This window comes from Trachypithecus francoisi, unplaced genomic scaffold, assembly GCF_009764315.1.
Source record: "Trachypithecus francoisi isolate TF-2019V2 unplaced genomic scaffold, Tfra_2.0 Lachesis_group7, whole genome shotgun sequence".
In the NCBI taxonomy this organism is placed as follows: Eukaryota; Metazoa; Chordata; class Mammalia; order Primates; family Cercopithecidae; genus Trachypithecus; species Trachypithecus francoisi.
The window spans coordinates 21,502,638-21,529,867 of record NW_022681472.1 but is presented as its reverse complement, the minus strand read 5'-3'; the positions used below and the strand labels follow the sequence as shown (position 1 = coordinate 21,529,867).

At 39.3% G+C, this 27,230-nt stretch overlaps 1 protein-coding gene across 6 annotated transcripts in view; it reads right to left on the bottom strand.

Annotated features, from left to right (window-relative positions):
- The window catches only part of DNAJC5B (DnaJ heat shock protein family (Hsp40) member C5 beta), a 129,491-nt gene that overhangs the window by 18,406 nt on the left and 83,855 nt on the right, over window positions 1-27,230 (bottom strand). For 5 of the 6 annotated variants that reach the window (XM_033202510.1, XM_033202513.1, XM_033202511.1 and 2 more), the window contains 2 exons: window positions 6,517-6,730; window positions 2,547-2,718 (listed from right to left, as the gene is read on the bottom strand). In XM_033202510.1, coding sequence (XP_033058401.1) covers window positions 2,547-2,718; window positions 6,517-6,730 — 386 coding nt within the window. Of the gene's footprint in view, window positions 1-1,677; window positions 1,725-2,546; window positions 2,719-6,516; window positions 6,731-27,230 lie in introns of those variants that run through there. The other variant, XM_033202514.1, reaches the window with a different exon arrangement.

The window sequence follows — 27,230 nt, the reverse complement described above, 5'->3', positions numbered from 1 at the left end:
ACTCAGGAGGCTGAGGCAGGAGAAATGCTTGAACCTGGGAGGCAGAGGTTACAGTGAGCCGAGATCTTCCACTGCACTCCAGCCTGGGCAACACAGAGACTTCATCTCAAGAAAAAGAAAATAAAAAGAAAATACTACAAAATTATTGCTATATTAATATGAAGAAGCAATCAATGGATATGCAGCCACAAAACCTCAGGGGAAGCGTATTGCAGAGGTGTACTGGAGAGTTAATTAAATAATTGCTATTTTTCTAGATTTTGTGACATTTATGGTATTCTTAAGTATTTAAGCCTTGCAATTTGTTGTGATTTCTTTTTCTCATTCTAAATATATATTCACTTTCAGATTTAATTTTGTGTTCTTTTTCTTAAAGAGGTTTGCCCAAATTGTGTAAATTTCAAGTCCCACAAAATCTGGATCCCTGCATATAAGCTGTTAAATATTTAGAAATAAGATAAAGCTTTTCCTTTTGGTTAAGTATTCTTAATAACATAGTCAAACAGGATCATGGTTTACTTCGTCCAAGATCTGACCTCTGTGATGGAATTGGTAGCTCTGGGGTGTCAGAGCTGAGCACAGTGAGAGACATGTAGATTCATCACCAATCACCCAGCAGGGAGGAAATCTGGGTAGAATCTGGCACCTAGTATGGATTTCTGTTCCAAAAAAGAAATCTTCCACAAAGAAGGTCTACTGAAATGACCTGGTGGGGTTTTTATCTAATTTTAAACAGGAAAGACTGTGAGGTTGTTCAGAGAAGTGTGAAACACTGGATTGGGGATATCTAAGTTCAATTCACCTAGGTTTGGTTTTCCCACTGTAAAGGAAAAGTTCAGTTAGGTTGACCCAGTGGAGGATGTTGAAGATACTCCCTATCTTGCTGTCTCTTCTGGTCCTCTGTCAGTGACTGAGAACTGGGCTAGGTTGATGGATGTTATGGGAGATCCTGTGGTCTATGGGGCCAGCAATCCCTGACATAATCTTGTAACAGTTTCTTTCCTTTACAAGAGCAGATGGGATTCAGACCCTAGGATTGTCATTCTTAGGCAAGCTGTGTCAACGTCATGGACCTTTTCCTGAAGAAACAGATATTCCATGCATACATTATTCCTTAACCCATTTACTTGTAATCCTGCTTGCTTGGTCTTCTTGGTGTATACGCCCCCATTAAAACATTAATTTGTCCTTTTATATCTCAAATAAAGGAAAGGAAAGTTATAATTCTGCTTCACCATGGGCCCACAATTTGGCTTCAAGGTCAGTAATAAAAAATGGTCAGAACACCACCTCTGTTTGCTGGACTGGCCACCTATAGGTCCCCACAGCAAGGGGTCCCAGGTTTCAAGAAAACCCCTTCTGTCCTCTCTGAGCTCCCAATCCTGAAAGAGTCTGGGAGTCTGCACAATTCACATGATTGAAGACCCCTTCCTCTGAGCTAGAGTCAGGGTGGGTAATACCTGGATATTACTTAGCACTGCATTTCATAGGGAATAAAATGTGTGTGGAAGCCTTTAACTGGTCTCTGATGCTTGATGACCTGGAATTTCCATTTCAGTGTGATCAAAAGAATCAGAGTACAACATAGTCCAGAAAAGTAAACTATTCCTAATCTTAGCAGTTCTGATAAAAATGGGCCACTGTCTGAATTATCAAGTAATTCTTTTATTTGGCTGTCTCGGTTTTTTTGAGGATTCAGTGATGAAGTCTGTACTCCAGGATAACTATGAGAGAGAACAATGGGAGAGAATGACAGGAGGATCTTGGCTGTAAGGTGGAGCAGGACAATGGCAGGTCTGACCCCAGCTTCTTTAAACAAAGGCATTGCCCAGAGGCCATAAAGTATTCCTGGTGCTGCGAATCCTGTGAGCTCTCATCTTTCTTTAAACTTTTAAATATTTTTCATTTCTGAATAGAATGAACTTGAATCAAGTACTACATCACAGTCATGCATACACATGGACATATGGAGGTGGGTTAGCAAAGCAAATAGTCCCATCCTTGATGCTGGTTTGGGGCTACTCCTGAAAGAAGCTACATTTCAGATAAAGAAGGACTTCTCTCTCCTAGTTCACCCAAATTCATAATGAAGTCATTAAAAATAAGCAAAGTCAAGGGTTGGTGACTTTTTTTGATGCCCACTTCCTTCTATTTCAAAGAGGATCCTAAAGGAACCGGCTGAAATGCTTTTTCTGCAAAAAATTTCTACCTTGGTTCTCCTGCCCTGAGCATTTTCATCCAATCCTCCCTGAACCCAGTGCTCACTCTCTTGTAATGAGACCTGAATTGTATTTCCTTTGTTTCATCATCAGCATATTTCATGATTTTCTTTCTAACGGCATCAGGAACTGCTTTTCTCTATGCCTAGTAAAGGTATCTGTCTTTTCATTCTCCCCAGAAGCTGTACCAAAGCTGACAGTCTGTGAGGTTCCAACCATTTGGTTGTGGGAGTTCTCCTACTACAGTGATAGCTGTCTCTGTGGGACCTGGTGCTTGCTCAGGCCTATGAATGGACACCCACTACCTCTGCTCTCATCGTACTCCACCTTTTTCCATGTCAGATTTGATCTGTGCCTCCAGATCCTCTGGGGACACATAGAAGTCCTCTTCTGGCACTGACGACTTGGGCCGGCAACGCCCACAGCAGCAGTTGCAGCAGCAGCACAGGCAGCAGCAAAAATAGCAGCCTGTCAAGAGGCCAACGATGACAAACAGGGCCTAGGGAAACAGAGGCAAAGCAAAATGAGGATGAGGGGTGACACGGTGAGGGGAGAACCCATGAAATCAAGTCTGCATCCAGTTACCCCCAGAGACCTGAAGACTTCACAGTTCACCCCACAGGCCATATCTTCACCCTCATCCTTACTCCACATAAGAACGATTTCACTTCCTTGAGAATCAATTTCCTGGTAAAGTTTTGCCTAATAAATTAGACCCAGAGGAAATGACTTGTAGCCAAAGTAATAAAGTATGGAGTTTCTTTTTTTATTCTTAAACTATATGGTGATCATTATTAAGAGCAGAGCAAAGCAAGACAAAAACCAAAAAACCAACCAACAAAATCTCTGCAGGTTAAATGAGTTAGCAAGCCCCCAGCCCAGAGGAACTGAATCATCCTCACCAGAATGATAAAGAATGAACTATCCAATACCTCCCCCTCCTACACTCACATTCCTGCTGGTCACCAAGTCCTGGAGAGCTTCTCTCCTCAAGTCTCTTGTATCCTCCCTCATGCTTTTATCCTGGCCAGCAGGGCTTCAGAACAGACCTTCAGTATGTCTAGTCTGGACACTTCAGCAGCCTCCCAACTGGCCTCCCTGCTTCCCCTCTGGCCTCCCTCAAATCCCTGCTGCACATTGCTGATAGAGTGAACTTTCTGAAATACATGTTCTTTTGAACCCATGCAATGGCGCTCCTGCCTCTGAGATACAGCCAAATTCCTTATGATGGTGATCTGGCTCTGCCAATGCCTCCCTGCACCAGCACAGCCCTGTTCTTGCCTTTCCTTGCCTTATAGCTCTGCTCTCCCTGTGGATTCATCTGTTTGGACGTCCACCTCCCAGTTCCCCAGTCACCTAACAAAATATCCACCTGGTGTGTAAGACTCATCTTAAAGATCCCTTCTATGACATTTTTCCTGATCCTGCCCCAAACAATGACTCCCTCCTTTGTCCCCAATTGCATTTCATGCAGACTTCTACTTTGGTGCCTTTTTTAAGTGATATTTTTAGAACATTGATCAGTTTATAGGTCTGTCTCATTGGACTAGACCATGAGCTTCCTGCAAGCTGGCACTGTCAGCTAGTCATCTTTCAGTTCCTCCTACTGAAGGACTTAGTACCTCGTATGTGTTAGATGCTTATAAAATACCAGCTGAATTAATGATTGTATCAATTAATAAACAGACAAATTATTTGCTCTGCCTGGTGAATGGCAGCAGGATTTCCCCCAAAACATAAAAGGTTTGCTCGCTGTTTGTTATAGCTAAAAATTAAAAGAAACTCTCAACTCCTCCAATGTGAAGTTATAAAAAGTCAGTTTTTGTGAATTGAGCAAAATCAATTTATGATTGTATCAAAAATACACAATTTGAAATAGAAAGAAAGGGGTTTATACACCTTTAATTAAAACACAGATTTTGGCCGGGCGCGGTGGCTCAAGCCTGTAATCCCAGCACTTTGGGAGGCTGAGACGGGCGGATCACGAGGTCAGGGGATCGAGACCATCCTGGTTAACCCAGTGAAACCCCGTCTCTACTAAAAAAGAAAAAAAACTAGCCGGGCGAGGTGGTGGGCGCCTGTAGTCCCAGCTACTCGGGAGCCTGAGGCAGGAGAATGGCGTGAACCCGGGAGGCGGAGCTTGCAGTGAGCTGAGATCCGGCCACTGCACTCCAGCCTGGGCGACAGAGCCAGACTCCGTCTCAAAAACAACAAAACAAAACACAGATTTTATCTAATTAAGGGAGCAAGAGGGATAAAGAGGACTTGTGTGCCTGAGTACTTCAATAACTTCAGGTAGAAATCTTTAATGCTGACAGCCTTCACCTGCCCCACTCCTGCTTCGTAGACCTGGACTTCATCTCCGACTCTGGCCCTAGGTGTGAGGTGGAGCCTCTGGTGCCTTGGAGTAGGGGAGCTTCAGTCACATCCTCAAATATATCTCTTCACTACGGAGAACTTACATTTTCGTGGTCTTAGGTAAATCACTCTGAAAACAACTACAACACCCGCCACCTCACTGTCTCCACACCCTCCTGTGCAGTGTTCTTGAGCCATTGCCCCATGAAACTCCTCCCTTTTTAAAGTTATTTTTGTCTTTTTTGTTTCTACTATGCAATTCCCATATTGTTCTCTTCTCTGAACTTTTCTTTTCATTCATATACTGTTTTGTTCTTTATTCCAATTTGATTGTTTGCCTTCTGTGGAAATAACCTCGCTTTATCCCTTACAGTGCTTAGTACAGTACTAGGCACAAGTAGATGTCTAATATTTTTACAAATACGTGTCTTTGTGGTACGCTGATTCATTCATGTCATGCATATTTAACACATGATTGCTACATGCAGGGCCACTCTGATGGGTGCCGTGAAACAAGGAGAAGGTAAAGATTTTTTTTGTGGTCTTATGTTTAAAGAACCACACCAGGACTTATGCTGTGTATCTCTCACACTCCTGGGCAGATTCTGCTTGTTTGTATTAATTTTGATCAATTTTGTCAGCTTCCAGAGTAAGGAAACTTATTCTCATTTTTATGCAGGCAGGACCTGATGTGCCATCAGATGGATATGTGTAATTATCTGGACCTGCCTCTGCAGTATCTTCCCAAGGAGCAATGTCATGCCCAGAGGTTGGGTTCCCAAGCAAACCCACAAAAGCTTGTATGGTCCTATGAACATTCAATCTATTGTCATAAGTGACATTGTCAGTGTGTACACTCATTCCAAATTCCAAATCTTCTCAACAGGAACTTGTCTCTCCCCTAAGTCTTCAACAATAGAGAAAGGGGTTTCAAATGGGAATCCCAGGTATCCCCGAGAAACAGAACTCTGAAGACTATAGTAACCAGATTAGGCTAGGTTGCAAGAATCCTTTTGCATGCTGATGTACAAAAACATATTCTCTCTCTTCCTGCATACATAAAACTCAATTTAGAAAGATTTAGTGGAAGAAAATAGCAATCAGATGCTACTATTAAAACTGCCTTTTTAGATATTTAATAACTATTATTATGTATTGGAACTTATATGAATGAGAACTGTCCACAAAATATGTTGATGGACTACATGTATGACCCATGTGTAAATATACTTTATCAGAAGATAAGGATATTAATATTCACAAACAAGTAAAAACCATCACCAAACATATATATACTAGAGAATCCTAGGAAACCAAACAAAATTTACCTCACAAAAGTCAATTCGGATTGCACTAAGCCTTAAAAATGTCGCCTTTTTCTTGAATAGGTATCCATTTTGCTCTCTGTCCCCCATCTCTGCCTCTCCAATTCCCTGTCCTCCACTAGTAAATTCTCACATTTTCCCCCTCATTTCTTTCTCCTCTACCTCACAGCAGGCTCCAAGTGAGTCTCTGACATAATTACCACTCATTCTCCCCAGTATTGTGTTTGCTGATGTAGCCTATGCTATAGATAGTAAAGGACATGGCTAAATTTGCCCTATAATAATTTATTAAGCAGTTGTCACACTAATAAATTATTTTTGGTTTTGAGCAATGAGTCAGTCCTTAATTAGTCATTATAAAGAGTTAATCTGGAGCTCCAAATTCAAATACAATTAATGTCTAGAAGTATTTTAAATCATGTTGTATCTTACAATTATTTGTTGAGCTAAACCAGAAATGATCCTAAATAATAGCACTCAGTGGAAGCAGTATCTCCTTTCATTTACCAGAGTTTAATAGCAGGAATGTCAGACTTCCTTTGAGATGGGATCTAAAAGAGTGATTAATATCATGGTGTTACAGGAGATTGTGAAGAAAGGAAATTCAGATTCACCTTTGCCCACCAGCTGGACAGCATGAAGTAGGTGTTAACATGTTCGTCTCCAAACTGCTCGGCTACGTAGAGTCCCAGCGATCCATACTTGTCGTATATGCTTCTCTTTGAGATGTCAGTAAGTATTGCGTGGGCGTTGTTGATTTCTTTAAACTTCTCAGTAGCAGCTGGATCATCTGGATTCTTGTCTGGATGGTGTTTCAGGGCCAATTTTCTTTTAAAATAAAAGAAAAACAAGGAAAGTGTGTAATTTGACAAGAATGAACGATGATGGCATTTTAGAAGGGCACTATTCATTTGTATATTCTTTATTAGTGCAAATACTGTGAAATGGTAAGTTTCAGACTAGCGGTGATTGACAAGTACATTTTCACTAAATGGTGTCCCTTGTTTCGAGTGCACAGGCAAAATAGTACTAATTCTCCCCTCACATTTCCAGAGGAATTCTGAGTATCTGCATGACTGTTGAGCCTGAGAGACATTTGTTGTCGGCAAATATGCGAAGTTTCTTTTTACCAAGAAGCTATCAGTAGCCCACCCCTACAGACCTTTAAGAGTTTCAGCAACAGGATCAGTTTACACCAAACTTCCATTTAGAACCAGAAGAATTTTCCACAATTAACAGAATGTCACAACATATATTCTAAAAGTTCAACTCAGCTATCAAAAAAGTCTCTCTTGAACAAAATTAAGACCTCTTCATTAACCTTCCACAAGCCCTGACTATCTCTTGGTTTTCTGAACAAATACTGTGACTTCCTTTGCATTCAAATGCATATTTGGCCTCTTTCTAAATAGGTCTTTCCACTTAATAATCTATATAAATTTTCTTGTGGGCATAAGGCCTTCTCCTCTGTGGATCAGAAAGCAATTCCTGAGGGACTCTGCTGGAAATTCCGCCTGACTCCTCTCCCTACTATGTCTATCATACGTCTATGTAGGAACACACCTTAAGTTTTTGTTTATTGTATTAGTTTAGATCAAATTGTTTCATTTTAAAACAGTAATGTAAGTCCAGAAGTAAAGCAGAAAAGTAAAGTACACTTTATAAATCAATCTACATGATAAAGGGAACAAATCATATCTATTTTAAGAACTAAAGTATTATTGATTAGGAAGTAGATGAATATTTAAGGAGCTCAGAATCAGGATGCTTTAAATTACCAAAATATTTAAAAGCATAAATCATGATGGATAATCCATTCTAATCTTAAATTCAGAATAAATTTTTAAAAATCAAACAATGATGGTTCATCTTAAATTTATTTAACCAAAACTTTTTTTATCCTGTTTGAAAGATATCTGGGGTATTTATAAATTCTTATAGATAGGACCATTGGAGACATGTTTTCTTACATACAGAATTTATAATGAAATATTTGCTAATAGCATAAAATGCCTTTTGTCATTTTTTTACTTTTATGTTTATTTCAGCACTATTGTAAGTATGTTAGAAGTATTAATTTATGAATCCTCACAACAACCCTATGATACGGATATTGTAATTATTTTACAGATGAGGAAATGTAGGCACTGAGAGGTTAAGTTAGTTGCCCAATAGCCACACAGCTATTGATGATAATTAATAGAAGGCTTTGAACACAGGCAAGTGGACCTTGACCATATGCTCTTAACTGCCACTATGCTGCTTCCTATATTTTACTTTTAAATTTAAAAAGCAAGACACATAGAATGTTGAGTAGACCATTGTGAGGATGTTGGGTTTAGTCTGGGTCATGTGGCAAGTCATTGGAGTGTGTTGGGAAGAAGAGCGATATGAACAGACTTTAGCTTCAGAAAGATCACTCAGTCTTGGAGAGGACAAAGGCAAAAGTGGGGAGACTCTTTCAGGAGGTTCTTGTAATGATCCAGGCAAAAGTTCATGGTGGTGTGGACTAGTGCAGAAGTGGAGGATACAGTGAGAAGTGGTTGGATTCTGGAAGTATTTTAAGGGCTAGCTAATGGATTGTATATATGGTGGCAGGAAAAAAGAAGAATCAGAATGGTACCAAAATTTTGACCTGAGCAATTTGAAGTTTGGAGTTACCATTTAATGAGATGCCAAGAGATTTCCTTGTCTGTCTGTCTTTCTTTCTTTCTTTCTTTTCTTTTCTTTCTCTCTTTCTTTTTTTTCTTTCTTTCTTTCTTTCTTCTTTCTTCTTTCTTTCTTTCTCTTTCTTTCTTTTATTTTTTTCTTTCTTTCTTTCTTTTCTTCTTTCTTTTTTCTTTCTTTCTCTTTCTTTCTTTTCTTTTTTTCTTCTTTGTTTCTCTCTCTTTCTTTCTTTTTTCTTTCTTTCTCTCTCTCTTTCTTTCTTTCTTTCTTTTTTGTAGTTGGGGAGTGGTTTGCTATGATTTGGAAGTTCTATTCTGGACACCTTTGAGATGCCTATTAGACTTTCAAGTGGCGGTAGAGAGAAATAAGTCTGAAGCTCAGGCAAGATGTACATGTGGGAGTTCTCAGCAGGTAGATGACGATATTTAGAACCAGGGAACCAAAAGAGATTCCCAAGACAGTGAGTCCAAGAAGTAGAATAACTGAACTTTGGGAAAGGAAAATCAGCAAAGGACACTTAAAAACAAAGGTCAATGATACAGAAGGAAAAGCCCAGAGAGTGGGGGTTCTTGGGAACTAAGTGAAAAATATAGTTCAAGGAGGAGGGTGATCATAATGTGTCAAATGCTGCTCACAGGTCATGGCAGATGAAGACTAAGAATTGACCACTGGGCTGGGCATGGTGGTTCACACCTGTAATCCCAACACTTTGGGAGGCTGAGGCGGGTGGAACACCTGACATCAGGGATTGAAGACCAACATGGTGAAACCCCATCTCTACTAAAAATACAAAAATTAGCTGGGCGTGGTGATGGGTGCCTATAATCCCAGCTACTTAGGAGGCTGAGGCAGGTGAATCACTTGAACCTGGGACACAGAGGTTGCAGTGGGCCGAGATTGCATCATTGCACTCCAGCCTGGGCAACAAGAGCAAAACTCTGTCTCAAAAAAAAAAAAAAAAAGATTGACCACTGAATTTAGTAATGAAAATTATTTTTGGTGGCCTTCACACACCACACACACACACACACGCACCCATGCATGTGCACACACTTGCACACAATTACATGTATGTCTTTATATAGGAAAAAATAAAACAGAAAAGTAAGCAGAAAATGGAAGGTTATAACCAAAATTAGCAATGTATATAGTTGCACATTGGGATTACAGATTCAGTTTTAGTTATTTTTGTTAAACTAAGACTTAGTTTTCGTTAGCTAAGTTTAAACTAAAACTGAAGCTGGATGTGGTAGTTTACACCTGTAATCCCAACACTTTGGAAGGGCAAGGTGGGAGGATCATTTGAGGCCAGGAGTTCAAGACCAGCCTGGGCAACATAGTGAAATCCTACCTCTACAAAAAATTTAAAAATTAACTGGATGTAATGACACATACCTGTAATTTCAGCTACTCGGGAGGCTGAGGTGGGAGGATTACTTGAACACAGGAGTTTAAGGCTGCAGTGAGCTATGACTTGTACCATTACACCCAGCCTGGGCGACAGAGCAGGCCCCATTTGTAAAAATAAATAAACTAAAAACAGGTTTTTGTGAAACTTTTAGTTTTGTTTGTTATAAAAACTCTGCATATTACTTGTGTAACTTTTCCCCTGAACATTTTAAAGCTTTAGTCACAGATTTTGTTCTCTTTGAACAGTTGGAAGTTCAGAATTTGTTTCCTTGAATGACTCATTACCAAGGAAGGAAAATCTACAAAGGAAGATTTTTTTAAAAAAAAAGGAAGAAAGGAAGAAAAGTCCTCAAACTGCAACAATACTATGTTGGTCATCAAAAAGCCTTAAGTGGATACTTTAAGCATGTTAATTCTAATGGCTTAATATTCCTGGAATTCTCACTCTGGGCCCTGAAATACAAATTGCAGCATTTCCCCTCCATGGTTCCAAAGATATCATGTCTCGGCCAATCAAATGAAAGGGCTGTCACTTCTGCCTTGAAAGAAAGAAATCTCCAGGCGGGTAGATTACTTGAGGTCAGGAATTTGAGACGAGCCTCATCAACATGCCCGTCTCTACTAATTAGCCAGGTGTGGTGGCACATGCCTGTAATCCCATCTACTTGGGAGGCTGAGGCAGGAGAATCGCTTGAACCTGGGAGGTGGAGGTTGCAGTGAGCCAAGACTGCATCACTGCACTCCAGCCTGGGCGACAGAGTGAGACTCCAAATCAAACAAACAAACAAACAGGAAGGAAGAAATCTCTGGAAAATGCCTCTTTACATACATTTTCTTGTTTCTAGGGTGGCTTCCTGTCATTTTTTAAGCCTCTTGGATCTTTGTCAGCCCACAAGGGCAGATGCACGCAATCCATTTATCACACTCCTAACAGTGGAGTTGGCAAATTAGGAGAGCTGGAACACCTCCACTTGTAACACGTCCAATTCCTGGTCATCAGCAACATTTTGATTCCTCTTGGCAGATACTCTTGGCTCTGAGGAATCCTTGGGAAATATGGTGAGCAGAGACAGCTGCCAAAATTCCACAACCGTCAAGGAGGTGGTCGTACAATGCCTCGCCCTCTTGCGTGTTATCCATAGAACAAGGAAACAACTATGGAATGTAGGGTTTAAGGAAGTGCTTGGAGTATTTTTAAATAGAATAGGCACCTATCCGTTGTTAAAGGTATTTGTTGTCATTTCTACATTGATACTTAAAGTGACATAATATTCAACCAGAATGTGAGCCTTTAATTTTAAATGTCTCTACACTCTTGGTCACCTGTCACTGTGGCATGGCTGTAGCTAATATTAGAAACAGCATTCAATGCCTCTAATTTCCACTTCAGAATCTAATGACAGCTTTCAACTAAAATGCATAGTGAATTTAATTAGTGGCAGATAAGATAAACATGCGGTTTATAGTTGTAATTATCTACAGCCCTCAAGATCTTCCTATTTTGAGGCAGTGGCATAATTCTAAGAGTTACAATGTTTTGCTCCATTCTCTTCCTTGCCCCATCTAACACTTTAAGATGCAATCAAACTACTACCACCTACCACTCTCTACCAGTCTCTGAGTCACCTGAGGCCTGATTCTAACCATGATGTCCCAGCTCTTAAAATATTTTAATGTTTGTCAATCTCGTGGTTTATATACCATTTGGGTATTCTCTAAATGTATTTTAGTCCTTTACAAATTTTTACTTTGGTTTTTAAAATTAATTTGTGGTATTTTAAAAATGTGTATTCTAGATATGAATTCTTTGTCAGTTTTATGTATTGCATATACCTTCTCCCATTCTGGGGCTTTCTTGTTGTTTTACTTTACGGTATCTCTTGGTAATCAGAAATTCTTTATTTTAATTTACTGAATTAACCAATCTGTTCCTCAATTTAGGAAGATATTGTTCTATAAACTCTCTATAACTCTACAATCTTTATAGCGTTTCCTTTCATATGGAAGTCTATGGCCCATTTATACCTGACATTTTAATGTGCTGGAGGGTAGAATTCTAATCTCACTTATTTTATATAGATATTCCACTCTTGTAGCACTATTTATTAGAAAAAGAAATCCTTTCCATGGATTTCTGGGATCTCTATTCTGTTCCATTGGTCAATTTGGTTATTTCTGGGCCAGTAACAATCTTACATGTGATGCTTAAAAATATGTCTTCATATCTTAAAGAGCAAATTCTGCCATCCTGTTGTTCTTCAAGAGTTCTGTGGTTATTCTGGGTCCTGTACATTTCCACATGAATTTTAGAATTAGTTTGTCAATTTACACACACACACATACATATATACACACACATACGAACACATGTACACACATTCACACAACCTATTGAGATTTTTATTGCCATTGCATTGACTCTATAGATTAATTTGGAGATTGACTTTTGTATAATATGTCCACCTATTTTGATCTTTTTAAAGAATTTTAAAGTTTTGTCATTTTTACCTTTATGTCCTATGTATATTTTCTTGAATTTAGTCCTGGGAGCTTAATTTTTTTGTGGTTTTGACATTTAAAAATGTTCCTAATTATTCATTGTGGATAAAAATAATTTTTTCTATTTTTATGCTTAGGTTGAAATAATTGTTGTATGTTGATTTTTTTATCCTTCTAACTTCCCAAGCTCATGTCCAAATTTTATTAAATTATAAATTCTTTTAAATTTTCTACATAGACAATTATATAAGCTTAAGTGATCATTGGAAAGGGAAAAAACTCTTCGAATCCTTATATCATTTACATTTTTTCCTTATCGTACTGCTCTGGCTAAGACCCCCCCAGTACGATGTCAAAAGTGGCTGTAACAGGTGTCCTTCTTCTGAATTCACTAAGAATGAATGGATGTTGAATTTTATCAAATGTTATTTCTGCACCTATATAGAAGATATGTTGTTTCTCTTTTGGTCTGTTAATGTGATTGACTGAGTTTTTAAATGTTAGATGAAGCTTATGTGTCTGGGATGAATTCAATTTGGTCATTATGTATTTTTAAAATTTATTGCTGGGCTTGGTTTTCTAATACATGCGTTAAACTCTATAATTTTTCCTGTAAGTGCTATTTTGACTGCATTTCACGTCTTAATACGTAGCATTGAATTATAGATATTTTATAATTTTAATTATGGTTTGTTATTTTTAGCCATGAGTTATTTTAAATTATATCTCCTAATTTTCGAACATATGGAAAATTTCCAGCTATTTAAAAATTTTGCTCTCTACCATAATTGCATTGTTGTCAGAGAACATTTTTGATATGATTGAAATCTTTTAACATTTGAGACTTGCCTTATGTCTGATTATTTTTATAAATGTTCCATGTGTGTTTGAAAAGGATATGTGTTCTATTCCTATTGGGTACTTTGTTTTTATAGTTTTTGATTTTGTTTGATAATTGTTTTGCTCAAATCTATATCCTTAGCCATTTTATTGATCAAGCCAGTTGTGTTAAAACTTTCCACTATGACTGTAGGTTTGCAGATTTCTCCTTAAAGTTCTGTCAACTCTTTGTTTTGTATATTTTAGGCCATGTGTTTTAGAAGCCCATAAACTTATAACTGTTATATATTCTTGGTGAATCATTTTTTTATTATACTTTAAGTTCTGGGGTATCTGTGCAGAACATGCAGTTTTGTTACACAGGTACACACGTGTCATGATGGTTTGCTGCACCCATCAATCCATCACCTACATTAAGTATTTCTCCTAATGTTATCCTTCCCCTAGCCCCTCACTCCCCGACAGGCCCCAGTGTGTGACATTCCACTCCCTATGTCCATGTGCTCTCATTGTTCAACTCCCACTTATGAGTGAGAACATGTGGTGTTTGGTTTTCTGTTCTTGTGATAGTTTGCTGAGAATGATGGATTCCAGCTTCATCCATGTCCCTGCAAAGGACACAAACTCATTCTTTTTTATGGCTGCATACCATTCCATGGTGTATATGTGCCACATTTTCTTTATCCAGTCTATTATTGATGGACATTTGGGTTGGTTCCAAGTCTTTTTATTGTGCATAGTGCTGCAATAAACATATGTGTGCATGTGTCTTTATAATAGAATGATTTATAATCCTTTGGGTATATACTCAGTAATGGGATGGCTGGATCAAATGGTATTTCTAGTTCTAGATCCTTGAGGAATCGCCACACTATCTTTCACAAGATTGAATTAATTTACACTCCCACCAACAGTGTAAAAGCATCCCTATTTCTCCACATCCTCTCTAGCACCTGTCGTTTCCTGACTTTTTAATGATCACCATTCTAATTGGTGTGAGATGGTATCTCATTGTGGTTTTTACTTGCATTTCTCTAATGACCAGTGATGATGAGCATTTTTTCATGTGTCTGTTAGCTGCATAAATGTCTTCTTTTGAGAAGTGTCTGTTCACATCCTTTGCCCACATTTTGATGGGGTTGTTTTTTTCTTGTAAATTTGTTAAGTTCTTAGTAGAGTCTGGATATTAGCCCTTTGTCAGATGGATAGATTGCAAAAAGTTTCTCCCATTCTGTAGGTTGCCTGTTCACTCTGATGGTAGTTTCTTTTGCTGTGCAGAAGCTCTTTATTTAATTAGATCACATTTGTTAATTTTGGCTTTTGTTGCCACTGCTTTTGGTGTTTTAGACATGAAGCCTTTGCCCATGCTTATGCCCTGAATGGTATTGCCCAGGTTTTCTTCTAGGATTTTTATGGTCCTAGGTCTTATATTTAAGTCTGTGATCCATCTTAAGTTGATTTTTGTATAAGGTCTAAGGAAGGGGTCCAGTTTCAGTTTTCTGCATATGGTTAGTTAGTTTTCCCAACATGATTAATTAAATAGGGAATCTTTTCCCCATTGCTTGTTTGTGTCAGGTTTGTCAAAGATCAGATGATTGAAGGTGTGTGGTGTTATTTCTGAGGCTTCTATTCTGTTCCATTGGTCTATATATCTGTTTTGGTAACAGTACCATGCTGTTTCAGTTACTGTAGCCTTGTAGTATAGTTTGAAGTCAGGTAGCATGATGCCTCCAGCTTTGTGCCTTTGGTTTAGCATTGTCTTGGCAATGCAGGCTCTTTTTTGGTTCTGTATGAAGTTTAAAATAATTTTTTCCAAATCTGTGAAGAAAGTCAGTGGTAGCTTGATGGGAACAGCATTGAATCTATAAATTACTTTGGGCAGTATGGTCATTTTCACAATATTGATTCTTCCTATCCATGAGAATGGAATGTTTTTCCATTTGTTTGTGTCCTCTCTTATTTCCTTGAGCAGTGGTTTGTAATTTTCCTTGAAGAAGTCCTTCACATCCCTTGTAAGTTGTATTCCTAGGTATTTTATTCTCTTTTTAGCAATTGTGAATGGGAGTTCACTCATGATTTGGCTGTCTGTTATTGGTGTATTGGAATGCTTGTGATTTTTGCAGATTGATTTTGTATCCTGAGACTTTGCTGCAGTTGCTTATCAGCTTAAGGAGGTTTTGGGCTGAGGCAATCGGGTTTTCTAAATATACAATCATGTCATCTGCAAACAGGGACAATTTGACTTCCTCTCTTCCTATTTGAATACCCTTTATTGCTTTCTCTTGCCTGATTGCCCTGGCCAGAACTTCCAATGCTATGTTGAATAGGAGTGGTGAGAGAGGGCATCCTTGTCTTGTGCTGGTTTTCAAAGGGAATGCTTCCAGTTTTTGCCCATTCAGTATGATATTGGCTGTAGGTCTGTCATAAATAGCTCTTATTATCTTGAGATACATTCCATCAATACCTCATTTATTGAGAGTTTTTAGCATGAAGGGCTGTTGAATTTTGTCAAAGACCTTTTCTGCATCTATTGAGATAATCATGTGGTTTCTGTCATTGGTTCGGTTTAAATGACGGATTACGTTTATTGATTTGCATATGTTGAACCAGCCTTGCATCCCAGGGCCGACTTGATCGTGGTGGATAAGCTTTTTGATGTGCTGCTGGATTCGGTTTGCTAGTATTTTACTGAGGATTTTCGCATCCATGTTCATCAGGGATATTGGCCTGAAATTTTCTTTTTTTGTTGTGTCTCTGCCAGGTTTTGGTATCAGGATTATGCTGGTCTCATAAAATGAGTTAGGGAGGATTCCCTCTTTTTCTATTGTTTGGAATAGTTTCGGAAGGAATGGTACCAGCTCTCTTTGTACCTCTTGTAGAATTTGGCTGTGAATCCATCTGGTCCTGGACTTTCTTTGGTTAGTAGGCTATTAATTACTGCCTCAGTTTCAGAGCTTGTTATTTGTTTATTCAGGGACTAGACTTCTTCCTGGTTTAGACTTTGGAGGGTGTCAAATTTTTATCATTACAAAGTATCCCTCTTTATCTGTAGTAACGCTTTCTGTCTTCATTTTAATTTTAATAAAGCTATACAGCTTTCTTTTGTTAAGCATCTGCATGGCATCTTTGCCCCTCCTTTTATTTTCAAATTTTCTGTATTCTTAAATATTAGATGTGTCTTTTGTAAAAACCATATGATGTTGGTTTTTTATTCAGAATGACTTTTTTTCTTTTAATTGAAGCATTTGGTCTATATTTATTTTTAACATAATTACTGATATTTTTCAGGTTTAGTCACCATATTCTATTTGTTCCTTCTAAAATATACTCATATTTCTTTTCCCTTTCCTTTCTTGCCTTCTTGTTGGATTAATTTCTCATTACTCTACTTTTTTTCCCTGTTGGTTTGGAAATTATATATTCTTTTATCATTCTTTTCAGGGTCCTTTGGGATTTCAAAATCCCTGACTAATGTTAATGTACTTTTGTTTTCCTCCAAAATAATACAAAAATCTTAGAGCATGGACACTGTTACTGTCTTCTTAACTTATGTGTTGTTGGTAGCATATACTTTAATTCTCTAAGTCTTTTAAGCGCTGAATAATTACTCTTTCATGAAATTAGCATTTAAGGATATTTTATACAATTAGTATTTGTATGTATTCACTCATATATTTGCCATTGTTATTGCTATTAGTTCTTTCCTGCACCTCTGACCATTGATCTGAGATCATTTTCCTTCTGTCTATGAACATTCTTAGTACCTCCTTTAAGTGAAAAAATCTACTAGAAAAATTCACAGTTTTCTTTAAAAAAAAACTTAATATGTCTTTATTTCACCTCAATTTTGAAAATTTCCCTGGATGTATAATTGTAGGTTATCTGTTATCTTCTTTCATCATATTCAAGACTTTGGTCCACTGTCTTCTGGCTTTTGTTATCTTGGCTGAAAAATCAGCTGTAAGTCTAATTCTCGTGCTTTAAAAGTAATCTGTATTTTTTCCTCTGGTTGCTATAAAGCCTTTACATCTTTAGATTTTGGAAGTTTTCCTGTGATGTGCCTGGGTATAGGGTTCTTTGAATTTATTTTGCTTGTTTTTATTGAGTATATGTGGTTTAACATCTTTCATGAACCTGGAATATCGACATGTTGTTTTTTCAAATGGCTTTTCCCCATTCCCTTTCTACTCTCCTTTTTAGACTCCACTTGCTTATATCTAACTTAATACATCTATGTTTTTTATCTTTTTCCATTTTTCATCCTTTTGTAATTCTTTCTTGTTAATGAAACTTCATTTTTATCTTGTTAATAAATCTTCTATTTTTAAGTCTTTTTTCATTTTCCATCCTTTTGGTATTTTCTTCTGACCTATCTTCCAGTCAACTCCCTAACCTGGTAAAACCTACCTTTGGGTTTTTTACTTTGGTGCTTGTATTTTCTGTTGTGGAGTTTCTGTTTCTTTTGCAAATCTGAAATATCCCTTTCCATAATTTTCAGGATTTTAAAAAAAATCTCAACCTCATGTTTTATCTTCTTGGTCAGGATAATTATTTTAAGATCTGTATCTGATCATTCAAATGTCTAAAATTCTCATGGTTCTGTTTCTATTATTTCTGCCAAATCTTGTTCATATTGTCTTGATTTGTATGCTTATCTCTGTGGCAAACATTGCATTAAAACATATTTAAGAAATAATCTGAGGACTAAGAATATGTTTTCTTAAACCAGAAAGTGTTTTTATTTCCTATTTTCAGATTTTTGTGGTCTTCGCAAAACTAAGATCATCTTAATCCAACATTAAAGATCAAGGTTTCCTTGGCTGCCCAGATGACTCAAAGTTCAGTTGCAGTCCATACAAGACTGGTGTTCCTATTATTTTTTTCTCTGTAACTAACTACAGTCAAGTTTAAAGTCTAGTAACTTAAAACAACAAGCATTTTATTTAATTGCTCAAATGTTGTCATTAGGCAGAACTTGGTGGGGACAATTTTCAGCTCTGCTTGGCATTGGCTGAGGAGTTGGAGCTGATGGATATGCTCCCAAGGTGGCTTCATATATATATGCTGATAAGTTGGTGCTGGCTGTGGGTGGGAGCTCAGCTAGGGCTGCTGTCTGGGGGACTCTGTTCTCTTCCATGTGACTTTTCCTCATGGCTATATGAGGCTTCTCACAACAAGATGGTCTGGGGGTAGTTAAATTTCTTGAACGGTGGCTAGCTTAAAACAAAAGCAGAAACTGGTAGACCTCTTTAATATTTAGGCACAGCATCACTTCTGCCATATTCTATGGGTTAAATTGGGTCAGAGAGCCATCCCAGATTCATGACTTACAACACAAGGACATGAAAACCAGTGGGCATGGTTGCTGGCGACCACCAAAGTAATTGTCAACCACAGATGATTTCCTTCTAGTTTACCCTTTCTCCTGGATTATAGCACTTCAGAATCTCAATAAAATTGCAGGACCTTCAACCTTGTTGGGCTAGTGTCCAAGTTTTCTCCTCTTTTCTCTGTATGGCTGTTTTTTTAAAGTCCTGCTTAGTCTTTCAGCTTCTGTTCTCCGAGATCAGGGTCCAGTTAGCAGTAAATGGGGGGGTGGGGGTGGGGGATGGATGTGTTCTTTCAGTTTTTCTAGTTGCTGTCAGCAGGAGGAACAATTGGTACAAAGAACAATTGGTACAAATTACCTAGTCAGTGAGAACCAGGAAACTCCTGATAATCACTTACGTCTTTGTTGTCTTCTTTCAACTATGTTAATCCCGCCAAAGGCCTTACATGCTGTTACACAAATAAGCCAAAGACAGCCTCTGTGTATTGGCCCCTAGCTTTTTAAAAATTTCTTAACTGCAGGCTGAAACCCCGTAGGTCAAAAGCCTGCCAGCACCAAAGTCGGATTTTTATACATCTAATTGTTTATGTATTTATTCTGAAATATTTTTAAAATTTCAATAGCTTTTGGAGTACTGGTGGGTTTTGGTTACATGGATGAATTGTGTAGTGGTGAGGTCTGAGATTTTAGTGCATCCAACGCCTGAGTAGTACACATTGTATTTTTTTATCCTTCACCCCCTTCTACCCTCCCGCTTCTGAGTCTCCAAAGTCCCTTATATCACCCTGTATGCTTTTGTGTATCCATAGCTTAGCTTATAAGTGACAGCATATGGTGTTTTGTTTTCAATTCCTGAGTTACCTATTTAGAATAATGGCCTCCAGCTCCATCCAAGTTGCTGCAAAAAAACATTGTTTTTCTCTTTTTTATGGCTGAGTAGTATTCCATGATATATATGTATCACATTTTCTTTAGCCACTCATTTGTTGATGGGCATTTAGGTTGGTTCTGTATCTTTGCAATTGTGAATTGTGCTGCAATAAGTACATGCATGCACATGTCTTTTTGATATATTGATACATTGTGTTCAGCAGTGGGACTGCTGGATCAAATGGGTAGGTCTATTTTTAGATCTTTAAGAAATCTCAATACTGTCTTCCATAGTGGTTGTACTAATTTACATTCCCACCAGCAATGATAAGCATTCCTTTTTCACCACACCTGTGCCAACATCTTTTGTTTTTTGACTTTTTAATAATGACCATTCTTGCAGGAGTAAGGTGGTATCTCATTGTGGTTTTAGTTTGCATTTCCCTTATGATTAGTGATGGTGAGCATTTTTTAATATGTTTGTTGGTCATTTGTATACCTGCTTTTGAGAAATGTCTATTTAACACATCCAGTTATCTAAAAAATAGCCCAACTATCAGATTTCTGGCCATGTAGAGCCAGTCTGCTTTACCTACCCTGCAAAACCTCATTCCACTTCTGCTGGCTATTGATAAGATAGAGCTTTGTGGTTATAGGATCTCAAGCTTTTATAGCTCTTTGGAGCTCTCTGACTCAGAGACCTGCCATGCCACTGCATGACGTAACTAGACCCATAAGCCCCCATTTTGACTCCTTCTTCCTTAGAAGTTCCCTCACCCTCATCTCCCGGATGGTGGCCCTTCACTGAAAACCCCTGGGCAGTCTTATGCTATGAGGGCCCTTCTCACGCAGCCATATCCAAGCACGCAAGCACCAACAAAGCTTATTATGTGTTACTGCCTCTTGTAGTCATATCTTTTCCCTTGATCAGCCCCCAAATCCTTTAAACCCCCTACAAACACTTCATGCACTTATACCTAGTACAACTGCCCTCCCACAAGAAGCTTGAGTACAGTATGTGGCTGAAAATGCTAGCGGGGCTTAGGGACTCAGGAGCCGTTGGGCCAGGATTAGCCTCTGTCCTTCATAAGGGACAGAATAGAAAGCTCAGGGCACCATTTGGTTTCAAATTGCAGACTGTGATGCCAGTGCTACCCCTGCTGTGTAATTATTTCTGAAACACCTGCTACCATAGTACATGATTCAAGTACTTTGACCAGCAAGGCCCCAATGAGGACACACTGAAGGCCACATTACACAATCCTATGATTTTCTCACATTTGCAGATGGAATATCTGAGCAACTCACCCCAGCCATTGTTTGAGTGTTCTCTCATTTTCTGGGATGCAGTCACCTTTGTGATTCAAGACAGATGGCATGAGATAACAACAGGAACCATAGATGATGATCTATTTCAGAGAATTGGTCTTTTCCCGCATGCAGAACCATATGGAGAGTCAAGTGCTGACCTCTAGTGGTAGTGGAGATGGTGAAACCACTGTATCTCAATAATTGCTTGACAAGTATTGTCCCAAATTTTTACTAGAATGTGTATTAACTTGACTTTATGAGGCATTATACTTGATTTTTTAAATGTAAGGGTTAAAAACACAACAATACTTAATCTTTTTTTTAGGTAGCTTTCTGGTCATTACAATTTTTTCCTATGGCTGATTAAGAGCCAGGTCATTATCCTCCCTCGTAAGGTAGAAGGAACTGGAATATTTGTGCAAACACAATAGATAAAATACATGTCCAACACCAATCATAAAGCACTCCTTTAGGGGATGAGGACCTGAACTTCTGACACCAGTGGGTCACTGACAGCTTTTAGCAAGCCACTAAGATTTCTGTGTACTGTATAATATAATCCTTTTCCCACAACCTACCAGCCCCACAGCTCACTCAGAATCCGTAGGCTGCATACAGCTCAAAACATCTGTATCTGGCTCAAGCTCCCAATAAAAGTTTCTGGGCACCTAACTTTACTATGTTTCCTGGGGGAAAATTTACATTTGTGGTTTTTCTTCAAGCCAGCAATCTCTACTGAACTAGAAGGTCAAGGGAGGATAAGACTGGGGTGTAGGAGAAGTGGCTGTATAGACTTCCTCCATCTGATATCTTGTCTCCTATTTTCAATAACAGCTCATACCACCGGTTCTAGTCAAAGCTCTCAGTAAGCACTTGCTCTCTGTAGGCCTTCCTCCTGCCGGCTCCTGGCTTAAGCTCCAGTGACAAAGCTCCAAACAGGTCCTGGTAGTTTTCAGAAGCAGTTCCTGCCAATAGCTCTTTTCAGGCTCTCAGTGTCTCCAGTCTTTTAGTTTTCTCAGTGCAAAAACAAACAGCATTATTCTCTGATCTTTATGTCAAGCTCTCACTTTCTTCTTCTTCCTAAACCCATTTTTCCCCAAACTCACTTTTTAAACCTAATAAGACCTATTTTTCTAGACTGGCAGTCTCACTGACAATTTCCTTAACCATACAGGCTGAATCTTGTGTTCATGCAGTTGAATGCTACTCAAACCATCTTACTCAATTCCTTAATCATTCTGATTTACTATTTCAGTCCCAAGAAGATGACATTAGCCACTCACTAATTCCACTCCTGTTTCTGTGCTGACCAGCATTGCTGGAGAAGATTGCACAACCATGCAAACTGGAGCCAACAAATTTAGAGTCTACTACATAGAGTAAAATTTAATAAGGTTGAAAAGGTATGTCTCAAAGACAAGCAAAACAAGGGAGAGTATAGTGAGTGGGATAGATGAACTTGAGCATAGGGTTCATATTAATGAATACAATGAATATATATATATGTATATTCATCTCTCATAGTATAATATAAAGAATTATCCAACACTAAATAGATATTGAGTGAATGAGTAAAAAGATATGGATCGTAATGATTCCAGCACCCAGGAATGACTGAGGTTGGCACTGTTTGAAGAACTAAGAGGCCCGATCAAGTGAAAGACTTGACGAGGGAGAAGGGAGGTTATGCAGGCCACCGGAAGACAACTGTTCCAAGTGGGCTGTGAGTATGGCCTCACATACTCTTCTTTTCAGTGGAAGATTTTAGAACTCAGGAAACAAATTAGTGCTTGATAGAGATTAATGTCAATTAATCTTGTGAGCTTGAATCATCAATCTGCCTTGTAAATATTTACAATTCTTCTATTAACTATGCATTCCCCTGACATTTACACTTTATTCATAAGCAGCCTCTGTTTTCACCTGTAATTGCTAATAAAGATGGGCAAAAGCACCACAGATTGGGGTTGCCACAGATCATTATGGAAATAACACTCTTTTCCGCTTCTTTTGAAAACAGAATTTGCCTCACTTTGGACTACACTGAGGCAACTCATTTCTGCAGAATTGGAAGATAATTTCTAGAAAGTTCCATGTAAAGTCAAATGAAAAAGAAGAGTCAGCCGAGTCTTCTGCTGTCATGTGAATCAGAATACTTGGTACCTTGTCAACAAGGAGAAATTAAGCTTATCCATGAGGCACAGAGACCCAAGTGCTAATGTGCAAAGTAGTTCACTTTGATTTTTTGTTGTTGTTGTTAAGAGTCTGGGTCTCACTCTGCCGCATAGGCTGGAGTGCAGTGGTGCAATCATGGCTCAGTGCAGCCTCAAACTCCTGGGCTCAAGAGATCCTCCCACCTCAGCCTCCCAAATAGCTAGGACCACAGGCACATGCCACCACGCCTGTCTATAAGTTGATCTCTAATTGGGGTTTTGTTTTGTTTAGAGAGAGGTCTTGCTCTGTCACCCAAGCTGGAGTGCAGTGGCATGATCATAGCTCACTACAGCCTCAAATTCCTGGGCTCAATTGATCGTCCCACTTCAGCCTGCTAAATTACCGGGATTACAGGCAAGAGCCACCACACCCAGCCTCACTCCAATTTTGTGGCTCTCTAAAAAGCCAAGGAAGAGCTAGATCTTCGTGTGTTTTCTTACGCAGCATTTTGTTAGCTCTTGCACCCAGCATGCCAGTCAGCCTCATTTTGGGGCATCTTAATCTTGTTTCTAGTCCACTTCAAAAATGTACGTATTGGTGTAAATAAAAACCAATGTTTATGTTACAAATGAGATTTTAAACACTGAAGGTACATTATCTAAATTGCAAACCTGGCTGTTTTTTACAGTTTTCCTTTTCTCATCCCCTAACTACTTTTCACTTGAAGGTCCCGGAATCATACAAAACTTCTCTGGTTCCCAAATGGAAACTAGTATCTTTCCTTGCTGATCCGCCCCTCCTCTGTTTACTGGGTCAGTAAATAACTCCCTGTTCAGCAAAGTGACCAAACTAATTATTTAAGAAATGGTCCTGAAGAAGCTGAGATTACCATCAGGGAGAAAACAGACATTCTATATTGTCTAATTCCTTTTTGCATTCAGCAAATGCTAGCATGGTGCTAGGGCTGGAAGTACAATGAGAGACCAGGCACAGTGTCTGCCCTCAAGGAACTGATGGAGTGGGAGAGGCAGAAAAGCAGCAAGGGAATTACTGTCTGTGAGGCTGCAGTGCTCTGCTGGGACAGCACACTGGGCCAGGGAGCAAATGAAAGGCCTCAGGATGGTGCTTGGCTGTGCCCCCGCAGGCCGCCACTACCCGAAGCCACCTGAATGCCTCCTTGTCATCACTCTGGGTGGGATGTTTGGGTTTCTTTTGTCCTCCCCACCCACAGTTAAATTCTTTTTGCTTACACACCTCTTAAACTAATAATGAGAAATTGTGTCCCTTCAACATTTTTAATTTGGTATCTAAAATTCTTTATAAGATTAAACAGATGGAAAGAATGTAATTTTCAGCATATTATAAACATCAGCATGTTAAAATAAAACAGTTGTAACATTCTTTTAAATGTATTCAATGGAATCTAAATGTCACATAATCTAAATATCCTCTACATACACACACACACACATTCTGTATCCATTCCTCTCATTCACATACTCACACTTCTTGGCACACCACCCTGCACCCATGCCCTAGCTGAGTTTGGAAACTGCCATTCTGTAAGGTTGGTTCTCAGACTCTTGTGTATCCTTTGTAGCACCCAGTACCCATGTGCCAGACTTTGGCTAAACATTTTGCATGCATCATCTCATGTAATCCTCCACAGTCCTCTGAGATCGAATCATTATCTGCACTTTACTTATGAAGAGAATGAGGCTGAGAAAAGTGAGTTGAATTCAGGTCTTTCCGAATATCTTGCACTCTTTTTTAGATATGGGATCTTGCTGTGTTGCCCAGGCTGGAGTGCAGTTGCTATTCACAGGCTCAGTCATAGCATACTACAGCCTCAAACTCCTGGGCTCAAGAGACCCTCCCACCTCAGCCTCCTGAGTAGCTAGGACTATAGGCAAGCACCACCATACTCAGAAATATCCTGTGCTCTTAACTGCTACATTATATTTAGGATACATTTCAATTGAGTGATTTTAGTGTTTATGTGAACATCTCAAAGAGAATGTGGAACTTCCAGCACACTCCTAACACTCCCTACCCTCTTCTGCTTTTCTTCACAGCATTTAGCAACATCTGATATGCTGTGTGTCTTACTTATTTGTTCATTATTAAGCCTCCCCCTTCCCCTGGCTCTATTTAGAACAGGTTTAAGGAAGCAGGGATTTGGTCTGTTTTGTTCACTGCTATTTTCTCAGTACCTAGGACAGTGGCCAACACCGAGGCAGTGCTCAATACATATTCGTTGAATAATGAACAAGACTTGCTGGTATAAAGCCACTGATAGTGTCAGAGACTGCAGATATACTGGTAGTTGCTACGTGCTCTGATCAGCCTTCTTGGCTTCTGCTATCATTAGGTAGCAGTATGGATCAACAATCTAACGACTTTGGAGTGAAGGTCCTTTATGTGCCAACAAGAAAACAGGAAATCTAATTGTACACACACAGTACTTGCTGAGCAACAAACAGTAAGATGACACATTTTATTTACCTGTTTCAACACAGAATCAGGTGGCCTTGCTGCAGGAATATGGTAGGGCTGCTCTTTGAGTCATTATCGCCCATTGTTCACTGCTCGGGGTTAGGGCACATCAGGATGTGTTTGGAAAACTGGTAACAGTGGCCTCCCAGAAGTTCCACAGAGCTGAAGAGGCTTCCAGAAAGGAATCCAAGCCATGACTGTGGCAGCCCCAGCTGGGTACATCTAAAGAACCAGTGGGACAGACTGACACAAACCTCTCTTAGGCTGAGGAGGGAACTGTAGAATCTCCTGGAAAAGAATGCCTCTTAGGAAAGAAAGAGCCAGGTGTGAAGACCTTGACACAGGAGCAGGGGGGACTGTTGGATAAGATTGAGAGTCTAAGCAGAACGACACTACTGCTAGTGTCTGGCTCACCCCCTGAGCATGTGTCTGGGTCCTAGAGAAAAAGAGAGCTACAAGGAAAACTGGAAGGAGCTTTTCTACCATGCTTTGAACTCACACGGGGCTCTAACAGATCATATCACAAAGAGGAGGGAGGGAGCCATCCCCTATGCCCAGCCTCATCCCTGCCAGAGGTACAGCCCAGCAGGCTTTGGTGCTCCTTCGGCTCTCAAGGTAAACAGCAGAAAAGGCTGGGCCTGAAGGAGCGGTCAGAGGATTTGGGGACTGAGTAGTTGGCAAGGAGCACCAGCTGTGCCTACCATGCCTGGCAGGGAGGTGCAGCTAAGTGGCAGGGGAGCTGTAGCAGCAGAGTCTAGCACCCAGGGCTGTGTCTAGCAGTGACCGTGGACATGCCAACACAGCAAATGGCAAAGCAGCATCAGCTATAGGGTGGCAACATGGCTTGGTGGACAATGCCACTACATGGAGATGAACTGACTCCCAGGCCCTGGAAGACTTCCTCAGAGGAGACTCCTAGAAGAAGGATGGCAGAGACTCTGCAGTGAACCCAAGTTCTCAAGTCACTTGAAAGGGTCTTGAGTCTGAGTATTGAGGTTATATAGAGAGCAGTCTTTGAGTTCCTTATTTCAGCAGTCTCCCATCTCCCCAATTGTTCAATCATCCCACCGTCCACTAGTGACTCCCCCTTCTCCTCACTTCCTTCACTAGCTTTCTAACTCAAAATTCCTGTTGGCTCTTGGAGCAATATCTCAATTAGGTGGAAAGGCAAAACATGTCAGTTTAAAGTTCAGGCAAATGTATGAATGATGGATAACCACCATCATTCTAGGTCTATCTGAATTTTAAAAGATTAACTCAAATAAGTATCCTTCAGACAGCATGATAAGGGGGAGACTTAAGACCTTTAGGCAGTGGGAGAAGAGGGTAAAATATTTGCTTATCTCATGCAAATGCTGGTCAGATTAAGTGACATGATCTAGCAATGATAAAATCGGATTAAATGAGCCTTAGACTTCAATCCCTTTGGGATGATTATGATCTGCAATACTAAAGGCAGATCTATTCCATAATGAAGGCCCTGGATGACACCATACCATGAGTTTCACCCTGTGATATGTCACTTTTGACTTGGATCACAAATTCATCTCATGCTAGATAAATGGTTTTGGAACAGCAGCACCAAAGGGCAGGATAATTTTAGACTTGGATATTTATTCATTCACAATAGTACCTGGTATTTTCACTGTGCTTTGCCACAAAGAGCTTGGCATCCCTTGAAAAAAAAATGATCTCATTTCTCTTCACAAAATGTCAATAAGGCAAGAACTTCAATACCTGATGGATTGGCAC